Source organism: Cebus imitator, unplaced genomic scaffold (genome assembly GCF_001604975.1).
Source record: "Cebus imitator isolate Cc_AM_T3 unplaced genomic scaffold, Cebus_imitator-1.0 Scaffold55, whole genome shotgun sequence".
NCBI classification, from domain to species: Eukaryota; Metazoa; Chordata; class Mammalia; order Primates; family Cebidae; genus Cebus; species Cebus imitator.
This window is the reverse complement of record NW_016107370.1, coordinates 6,435,570-6,446,513: the sequence shown is the minus strand read 5'-3', so window position 1 is coordinate 6,446,513 and position 10,944 is coordinate 6,435,570. Positions and strand designations below refer to the sequence as shown.

Below are 10,944 nucleotides of genomic sequence, written 5' to 3'. Positions count from 1 at the left end.
CTCTTGAATGTTGACTGGATAAACAATGAAATGAAGACAGAAATAAAGATGTTCTTCGAAACCAACGAGAATGGAGACACAACATACCAGAATCTCTGGGACACATTTAAAGCAGTCTCTAGAGGAAAATATATAGCAATAAGTGCCCATATGAGAAGCAAGGAGAGATAAAAAATTGACACTCTATCGTCAAAACTGAAAGAGCTAGAGGAGCAAGATCAAAAAAACTCAAAGTCCTTTGTTTCTTTAGATGGAGTCTCACTCTGTTTCCCAGGCTGCAGGGCAGTGGCGCGATCTCGGCTCGCTACAACGGCTGCCTCCTGGGTTCAAGCGATTCTCCTGCCTCAGCCTCCCGAATAGCTGGGACTACAGGCGCCCACCACCACGCCTGGCTAATTTTTGTATTTTTAGTAGAGATGGGGTTTTCCCCTTGGGCCAGGCTTGCCTCGAACTCCTGACCTCAGGTGATCCGCCCACCTCAGCCTCCCAAAGTGCTCAGATTCCAGGCGCGAGCCACAGCACCTGGCTGTCTATACCTTTTTCACCAAGATTGTATTAAACTAAGATTCAGCAATCTTCACTTGAGTTTTCTGTAGCCCTATTTGGAAAGTTTCTTTTTGGTAAACATATTTGGAAAAAGTGCTGGTCATTTGGTAAAAGTATTTTTCCCTTGGGTACCCAAGGTGATTCTTTTGAAGTGCCCATCTTGTCATCATTGTTAGCTTTTTGACTAGTTTTATTCCACTAACTTCTCATTTGTTAGAGACTTCACATGTGATTTGGATACTCTACAACATAATCTTCATTCATTCACTGATACCTTTCCTTCTGCAAAATTTGCTGGGTATCGTTGTTGTTTTGAGACAGTCTTGCTCTGATGCCCAGGCTGGAGTGCAGTGAAATGATCTTGGCTCACTGCAACCTCCACCTCTCAGGTTCAAGTGATTCTTGTGCCTCAGCCTCCCGTGTAGGTGGGATTACAGGCACCAGCCACCACACCCGGGTAATTTTTTCTATTTTTAGTAGAGATGGGGTTTCACCATGTTGGCCAGGCTGGTCTGGACCTCCTGACCTCAAGTGATCTGCCCACCTCAGCCTCCAAAAGTGTTGGGATAACAGGCGTGAGCCACAGGGCCTGGCCCCAGAATGCATCATATTTGAATTGACTGTTAGATGTTCTTCAGTGAATCAGCTACAGACTGACCAATACTGTTAAACAGGAGGGATCTTGAATTGTGATTTTATTAGTGGTAGGTTCACATGTGTGCTTTCTCTTTCAAACTTTTCAACCTTCTAACCTAGGAAATTTGGATTAATATTCACTTAATGACTAACTTCCCCCGAACAAGGCAAAAATCCCTATGGCCAGATGCTTATAATCTAATGAGGGAATGCAGATAACTAAAAATCAAAATTATATAATAATATAATAAAGCTACACAGTGGTCTCCACTTCTCTGTGGTTTTACTTTCCATAATTTCAATAACCCACCATTAACCTGGGTCCAAAAATTTTTAAATGAAAAATTCCAGAATAAACAGTTCATAATTTTTAAACACTGTGTCACAATGCCTGGGTCATTCACTTCACTTCATGTTATCACGTAGGCATTTTATTTCACATCATCATAAGAAGGTTGAGAACAGTGCAATAAGATGTTGAGAGAGAGAAACCACATTCACATAACTTTTATTACAGTATATTGTAATAAAATGTACTGGGTGAGGAGGCAAAGTCTATGTGATGGGAGATTAGTGTAGTATCCATTCAAATAAAGTGGAAAGCATTGATCAGAGGAGAACAATTGAAGATGGTGAAGAGTCAGGCTTGTATCTGCCTATGGTTTTTTTTTTTTTTTTTTTTGAGAGAGAGTCTCACTCTGTTGCCCAGGCTGGAGTGCGGTGGCATGATCTCCACTTTTTGTATCCTCTGCCTCCTGGGTTCAAGCGATTCTCTTGCCTCAGCCCCCCAAGTAGCAGGTAGGATTACAGGCATGCACCACCATATCCAGCTTATTTTTGTATTTTTAGTAGAGAAGGACGCCATATTGGCCAGGCTGGTCTCAAACTCCTGACCTCAGGTGATCCACCAGCCTCGGCCTCCCAAAATGCTGGGCTTATGAGCCACTGCGTCCGTCTGTATCTGCATTGTAAAAGTGAGGGAGGAGGAAGAGTCTGGGTTTTCTCCCAGATTTCTGGGTTGGGTGTCTTAGTAGGTAGGGATTATTTTTGGGAATACAAAAGGAGAGATATTTGGGGCCAGGACAAGGGAGCAAAATAATTTGGTTTTGAAGTTGTTGAATTTGAGATGCTTGTGGAGGCAATCAAATGGAAATGTCCAGTGAGTATTTATATACATATGTGTAGAACTAGGGGGAGGGGACTAGGCTGCAAATAAGAGTTTGGGAGTTATTAGCATACAGATGGTAGCAGAGGCTGTAGGCATACAGAGTCACATCCTGGAGAGTTTGCGGAATAAGGCAAAACAAAGACCAAGGTAGAAATTCTGTGGATTAGTGACATCTAAGGAGAGAGAAACGGGAGCCTGGAAAAGAATTACTAATCAAAAGTAAAACCAGGCCCGGCGTGGTGGCTCATGCTTGTAATGCCAGCATTTTGGGAGGCCGAGGCAGGCAGATCGCTTGAGCTCAGGACTTTGAGAACAGTCTGGGCAACATGACAAAATCCCCTCTCTACAAAAATTAGCTGGGTGTGGTGGTGCATGCCTATAGCCCCAGCTACTCCAGAGGCTAAGGTGGAGGATGGCTTGAGCCTGGGAGGTGGAGGTTGCAGTGGTCATACCACTGTACTCCAGCCTGGGTAACACAGAGAGACCCTGCCTAAAAAACTTAAAAAAAAAAAAAGGCCAAACCTAGAAGAAAATGGTGTCATGACAGCCAAGAAAGGAGACACTGTCAGTGTATTTGTTGTTAGTGTTAAATGCTACAGAGAGGAGTGAGATAAGCATAAGATTTCGCTATCAGGAGGCAGAAAGCATTGCTGTGGGAGAAATAGGAGATGAGGAAACTGAGATGAACATGGATATTCTTTGGGATTTTGCTGTGGAGGCAAAGAGATGAGTAAGATGTAGGGAGAGGAGAGCCGAGGAGCCGAGGGGAGTTGGTGTATAGTTTGTGTTCTGCAGATATGAGTCCAAGATAGGACAAAACATTTTTCTGCTAAGGGAAAATGGAAAGGTTGGAGAGAACGGTTGAGGGTCATATCATTGATGGAATAACTGTCAGCCAAGGAAGATGGGGATCAGCTCCACACAAAGGAGAAAGAATTGGTCTCAATAGACAGGGCCTGGAACACCTTTTCTCCTCAGGTAGGTGATTGTAGAAGTTACCCCATTTCTCAGGGTTTTCTAAGGTGGATGTGTCTGGGTCTCCTAAGTGGAAAAGGACAATTCCACATGTTCCCAATCTTTATATTTCCATATTGATGACTGGATCCTGACTGATCCTGTGGTGATACAGTCACTCAGTCTGTGTCAGCTACTGTGCTAGACTCTGGGAATATAAAGAAATGAAGACAACAGATAGAACTGCTGTTCTCCTGGAGCTTACATACTAATGGGAGAGAGGTGCCAATAAATTAAAGCAATAAAAAAAAAAAAAACCCATGTGCATGCTTGCACATGCACACACAAAGATCATCAGCCTTAAGTCACGGAAAACCACGTAGGGTGGGAGTAAACAGAGGAGTCTGGGCCCAAACCTGGTGAATATACTTCATTGTCACATACGAGAGGAAGACTCGATGAAGGAGACTGAGAAGGAGCTGCTGGAGAGGTGGGAGGAAAACCCACAAAGTGGTGGTTGGGGGCTCAGCAAAGGACAGTGTCCAAGGAGGAAGAAATAATCAACTTTGCAAAGTACTGTCAAGATCAAGAGGACAGAGCCGGTGGTGGGATCTAGCACCCTAGAGAGCCTTGATAGGAGCCATTTTATTATGTGAGAAGGGAAAGAGAATAGAGGCCACTCTGGTGAGATTTTTGGCTCCAAAAGGTAGCAGAGAAACAGAACTAACACTGAATAGTGTTTTGTTGTCAAATAAGACTTTTTAAAGGAGGGCTGTTTGTATGTTGATGGAAGTACCCAGTGGAGAGAAGTTGTTAAGAATGACAGAAGTGAGGTAACCAAAAGGAAGAAGATACTGAAAAAGCAGTAGGGAATTTTTTTTTTCATTCATTAAACAAGTTTGAGTACCTGTCATATGCCAGCACCATTCTAGGTTTGGGAAGCTCAAGGTGAAGTTCTGTCCTCATGGAGCTAGTGAGTGAGTGGACAGGTAAATGTAATGACAGTGCTGGGATGAGAGAGTGCAGCGGGGGACAGAGAGCAGGCATGAGGTGCAGCCTTTGCTATAGCAAATTAGGGAGGGCCTCTTTGAGGACTTGCCGTTTGAACTAGGACCGAAAAGGAGACATCATGCATCATTCCTGGGAAAGGAAGGAAGACCATTCTAGGTGGGAGGGGTCCAACTGCTCAGGGTGCCTGAGTGCAAGAGGATTCTAGGGTTCAGAGGAGAACCAAACAGAGCTAAGGCCCAGGTTATTTCAGACCTTGTAGCTCAGCTTGTAGCATCAAGACTTTACTGTTTTCAGTGAGAAGCCATCAAAGGTTGTCTTGTATGTTTTCAGATGGCAAGGGAGGGAGCAGGCTTATCACTCATGAGGCTGGGTAGGAGTTTTGACATATATGATAGCAGACTGAACTAGGATGTTAGCAAGGGAGATGGTGAGGATTATATTCGGAAAGAAAATTAGCTCTGGCTGAAGAGGAAAGATGTTGCTTGATGGACCAGAGCAGATGGAGCCGGAAGAGGGGAAGACAGGCAGCAGGCTGTCAGTATTACCTGTCTGAGATTGAAGAATTCCAGTCAATTGTAAATGATAAGAGGCAAGACCTCCAGAGGCTGCAGACACAAAGGAATGAACTAAATGCAGAAGTTCACCTGTTGCAGGAGGAGCTACAGCTGCTGCAGGAACAGGGCTCCTGTATGGGGGAAGTAGTCTGGGCCATGGATAAGGAGAAAGTGTTAGTCAAGGTGTATCCCAAGGGCAAGTTTGGATTAGATGTGGACAGAAACAGCAGCATCAATGACAAGAGACCCAGTTGCCAGGTGGTGCTAAGAAATGATTGCTACACACTGCACAGTATCATACCCAACAAGGGAGACCAACTGGTGTCACTAATGATGGTGGAGAAGGAGAAGATGCAAGCCTTGATTTAGGAGATGATTGGTGGACTGGACAAGCAGATTAAGGACATGAGAGAAATGATCGAGCCACCTGTTAGGCTTCCCAAGCTCTTTGAAGCACTGGTTATCACACAACCGAAGGCGGTGCCGCTGGAAGTGGGTTCTGGAGGGGACAGTGAAGTGCTGCACATTGTGCTGGAGGTTCTCAATCAACTGGACAGCTGAGAGGGAGGCCGCCAGGAAATCAAAGTTATCGCTGCTTCACTCAGGACACATCAACAGAAAAACTAAATTCCAGCTGGACATTTTGAAGATCCATTCTCAGAAAATGAAACTGACCAGGGCATTAACCAGAGAAAAATTGCTAAGCTTAGGCAAGGAGCATCAGGGGCTGAAGTGAAAGTCTTATACAGAGAAGCCAGCAAATATGCCCTGAAGGAACAGCGAGTCCATGTCACCTGGGAGGACTTTGAGACAGCTGTAGCCAGTGTCATGCAGAAGGATAGCGAGCAAAAGATGTCCATCAAGAAACTATGGAAGGGGGTGGATGTCCTTTGTGTGGATCCCTCTGGTAAAGCTTTGTGGAATGAAAAAATAAAATAATTAGCTACCCAAAGTTAAAATAATTAGCTCCCCAAAGTTAACCATAGAAGACGTGGTTAATTTTATTTCAAATGAAAAATGCTAACAGACATGGTTAATTTTATTTCAGATGAAAATTGTTGACAGAAATAAGGTTGAAGTGGAGCATTCATCAGCAGAAAAAAAACAGATGCATATCCTCTTAATTCATTATCTTTGATTAAAGGTTTAATGTTTGCCACCCAGTACAGTGGCTGCATGTAGCTATTTTAATTTCAATTACATAAACCCACTCCTCAGTCACACTAGCCACATTTCAAGTGCTCAGAAGCCATATATACGGACATTCTCATCATCAGGGAAAGGCCGGCTTAATTAGTACCATGTTTGGAGCTAGATGCTTAAATAATACTAACTGCAGTATAAGAGATTGACAAAAATCAGTGTGGTGCTGCAGTAAGGCCCCACTGCATGAGAGGAACAAATGGCTGAAGAGGTGAGTGCCACAGCATTTCAAAATAACCTGAGAAGAAAATTATAGTTAGAATAACAAAGAACTTATTTGTAGGCCGGGCACAGGGCTCATGCCCTCAGGAAAATTTTAGTTTGAGAAAACTGTAGATTCACATACAATTGTAAAAAATACGGAGAATCCAGCATTCTCTTTATCCATTTGCCTCCAGTGGTAGCATCTTATAAAACTGGGACAATATCACAGCCAGGTTATTGACATTGATACATTCCACAACTCTTACTCACATTTTGTCAGTCTTGTCCTCATGTGTTTTTCTGTGTGTGGGTGTGGGTGTGTTTGTGCAGTTTTATCATGTATAGATTTGTGTTACATTTTGAGAGTTCTTTATGTATTCTAGATACGAGTTCTTTGTTACATATGTTTTGCTAATATTTCTCCCAGTCTATAGATTGTCTTTTCATTCTTTAAAGGGATCTTTTAGAGAGCAAAAGTTTTGCCATAAGGTCCAGTTACCATTTTTTTTTTTCTTTTATATAGTGTGCTTTTGATGTCAAATCTAAGAACCCTTTGCCAGGCCCCAGATCCTAAGTTTTCCATGTTTTCTCTCAAAGTTTTAGCTGGGTGCAGTGGTTTGCACTCGCGGTCTTGCGACTTGGGGAGGCTGATGCAAGATGATCACTTGAGCTTAGGAATTTGAGGCTAGCTTAGGCAAGATAGTGAGATCGAATCTCTTCTCAACAAAATAAGAATATAAATTTTGTAGTTTTATATTTAATTCTGTGATCTATTTTTGAGTTAATTTCTGAAGTATTAAGTCAAGATTCTTGTAGGTGTACGCTTATGGATGTCTAGTTGCTCTAGCACCGCTTTTTACAAAGACTGACTCGGTGCCGTTGACTGGCTTTTTTCATCATTTTCAAAAATCTCTTGGCTTTATTAGTATGGATTTATTTCTGGGAGGTTTTAAAAAAATACTACAAAAGTAGTCCATGTTCCTTATGGACATTTTTTAGAAGATGTGAAGAAGTAGAAAATGAAAAATCAATGAAGTTTTATCAGAGATAAGCTCTGTTAAATTTCCTTCCCATCTTTCTCCTGTGCTGCTTTTTTTGCTGTTGTTTCAAATAAATTCATGCTACATATAAGAAATTGTGTCCTGCTTTTTAAAAATGCCCATTATAAACATTTTCCATGTTATTACAAATATTTTTCAGTGTTATTTTAGTGATCCTTTGATATTCTGTTTTGTGGCATCCTTTATGGTTTAAGTTTACAGGTTTTGTTTTTGTTGCTTAAAAGAACTCTCTGGTTAATGTCTTTGCTCAGTGAACCTTTTAGTTAATTACTAAATTGAAATATATGAGTATTTTTTAGATTCTTGATATTTCATTGATCCATTGCTTCTGAAGGGATTTCACCCCATTTACATTTCCACTATTGTTATATTTTTTAGATTAAAGCAGCATTTAATTTTTGAAAATTTCCCTAAATGCTTTAGTTTGAATTTTCAGATTATTCTATTTCTTATTATTCCTAAATTTAACTTAGCTAGGTGAAAATTATGTGTAAATGTTAGTGATTGGTACTAAAGTAATATTCAGTGGCATTTATTAATATAACAAATGTAATTTGCATTTTATCAACTTATAATAAAATACAATTGTGAATTAGAAAAAAAATGTTTTTTTTACAGTAGCTATTTATTTTTTACTTATTTTTGTTTGTTTTCTTTAAAGCCCAGCAAGCTTCTTAGCTTTATTTAAAAAAACTTTAAATATGATTATTTACTTCAAATTTTTGTTTATGCTTTGATTTAAATGTAGTTATTTTGCCTCCCTCAAACAGAAAGCAATTGATCTGGCCAGCAAAGCAGCGCAAGAAGACAAGGCTGGGAACTACGAAGAAGCCTTGCAGCTCTACCAACATGCTGTGCAGTATTTTCTCCATGTCGTTAAATGTGAGGCCATAGGTTATATTTTATTTAAAAACACAAAAAGAAAAAATTACTCTATTTCATATCTAAAAATTTGAAAATTCTAACCTATCCATTTGTTAAAAAAAATTCCACTTTCTTTCTAGTGAGTTTTAAATACTGAGACTTAGCTAGCAAATGTGGCCATCATAGTTACTACTTTGTATACCTAAACATCTTAAAATGTAGTGTAGCCAGTGGAAAATAGGTTGGGAGACATTTTATTTGTGTCTTTACAGATACATATTGCGTGTTTATTATGTAGCAGGCACTGTTGTAGACACTGGGGATACAATAGAAAAAAATGGATAAAAACCCCTGCCCTCGTGGCTCTTAAATCTAATGCAGCTGGATAACTGAAGATTTTCTTTTGAGCTTCTCCCATTTAGTTTTGAGGTTTTACATTAAAGTGAAACTAAGAATGATTCATAACCTGTAAGCTCTGGCGGGCTCATCCCATCTATTGCATGTGTTGCCAAAGTTCACTTTGAAACAGCTCTGACAGAGCCCTTTATGTAGTAAAATTACGATGTTGGTATTACAGAGAATATATGGGATTTCCATCGATTAATATTGCTTTCCTTCTATTCATTTTTCTTATAATTGGGTTTGTATAAGACAAGCAACTGGGAACTATCTGCAAAAATGTAAGGGAAGTGTATGAAACTTTTGGAATATTAAATAATTTCCTATTATTTAACATTAACTTAAAATACCCTACTGTCTTGCTCAGATTGTGTTGTTTTGTTTTTTTGAGACAGTATTGCTCTGTCACCAGGCTGGAGTGCAGTGGCATGATAGTGGCTCACTGCAGCCTCTGCCTCCTGGGTTCAAGCAATTTTCCTGCCTCAGCCTCCCGAGTAGCTGGGATTACAGGCACGCACTACTACGCCCAGCTAACTTTTTTTTTTTTTAGTAGAGACATGGTTTTACCATTTTGGCCAGGGTGGTCTCGATCTCTTGACCTCGTGATCCGCCCACCTCGGCCTCTCAAAGTGCTGGGATTATAGGCGTGAGTCACTGTGCCTGGCCTCAGATTGTTTTCTGACTCAGACCCACTGTAGGTCTCCAACCCTGCTGAGGGAGGGAGTAGAAAAGAGGTGTGATCATCACTGGCTACGAGGAGTTAGAGGTGATCTTTCCTCCTTCTCCCAACATAGAATTTCCTTGTTTAAAAAATATATGAGAGTTCAACTCTTTCTACATAGAATACTAATGGAGAAAAATCTCTCTCATTTCCCTTTAATAGATGAAGCACAGGGTGATAAAGCCAAACAAAGTATCAGGGCAAAGTGTACAGAATATCTTGATAGAGCAGAAAAACTAAAGGAGTACCTGAAAAATAAAGAAAAGAAAGCGCAGAAGCCAGTGAAAGAGGGACAGCCGAGTCCAGCGGATGAGAAGGGGTATGTGTTTCAAATTGTTCGATTTTACTATAGGTTTTAGCTTTCAATTTGTGAAATAAATTTCTTTTGATTAAACCGGGTGTCGGCAAACTGGCTCATGGGCCAGAGCTGCCCAGCTGCCTGTTTTTGGGATAAGTTTTATGAGGACACAGCCTTGTCCATTCTTTTGCATATTGTTGTCCAGGGCTGATTTCATGCAATAACAACAAAGTTGTGTGGTTGTGTGGCGACTGTATGGCCCACAAAACCGAAAATATTTCCTTGGTTGGTCCTTTACAAAAAAAGTTTGCTGACCCCTAGTTTGCCAAGCTTAATGGATGATACTCCTCAAACAACCCTTCTTAAGTGCTTGCCAGTAGTAGGGGAGAATGCTCAGTGCTCTGGCCGTTAGCAAATATCGAAGTTTAAGGTTACAGGAATGACCTGAGAGTTAAATCTTTGACCACATGGGAAAAATGAAAAGCAACTCCAACAATGTAAATTTCTTTCAGAAATCTTATGCAGCATTTTTTGATGTGAATTTGCACTAGATTTGCTTTATGTTGTCATTGTAAAGAAAACAACACAGCATAACTTATAAACACTAAAACCAATTTTTGGCATGTCTTCCTAGATGAGGGAATGTATCACTTCTAGATGCAGAATTTGTTTATTCAGCACATGGCATATGCATTCCAAGTGTGTGCTCAGTACTGGGAATATATTCTAACCACATCTTCTCTGGCTCTTCTATTAATTGATGCCGATAGTTCCAGGTAACACGCCCGGAAGAACATGAGACTTTGGGATGGAGTTAACCTGGCCTGGTTGGGTTTGAAAGCGGCAAGATTCTGCTCAGCTTTAGAGGATGTGTTATTCATTGTTCATGGTACACAGTGGTGCAGGTTGCTTAGATAATACCCCGTGGTCACAAGGAATGAAGTGCCTTTTAGGCAGTGCTTTGGGGGCTTCGTGGCTGCTACCATGGACCATTTTGAAGGACATGAGGAATATAAGAACTAGCATTGACTTGCTGCTTCACACTATGTGGCAAAGTTTGAAGGAAATTATAAGCTCAAGCTCAAGGTTTATATTCTCTGTTCAAGATGCATTTGGGGAACCAGGGAGTTCTGTGGCACCCTAAGAACACTTATGTTCTTCACCTATAGCATTGACATAACAAAAATCAGATGATAGTCTGATCTTGTGCGTCGTTGAATTTCAACTTAGGGTTTCTTATATGAAAGTGAGGACATTAACTGTAAGACGGGGACTCTTAAACATGAAATGAAAATATTGGGAAGAATTTAGTTGACCTTGACTGC

At 40.7% G+C, this 10,944-nt stretch overlaps 1 protein-coding gene and 1 pseudogene across 1 annotated transcript in view; both read left to right on the top strand.

Moving 5' to 3' along the window:
* VPS4B (vacuolar protein sorting 4 homolog B) overlaps nt 1-10,944 on the top strand; it is a 33,254-nt gene that overhangs the window by 4,684 nt on the left and 17,626 nt on the right. The window contains exons 2-3 of the mRNA XM_017528875.2: nt 8,108-8,219; nt 9,484-9,640. Coding sequence (XP_017384364.1) covers nt 8,108-8,219; nt 9,484-9,640 — 269 coding nt within the window. The remainder of the gene's footprint in view (nt 1-8,107; nt 8,220-9,483; nt 9,641-10,944) is intronic.
* On the top strand, nt 4,538-6,329 carry LOC108304612 (annotated as a pseudogene).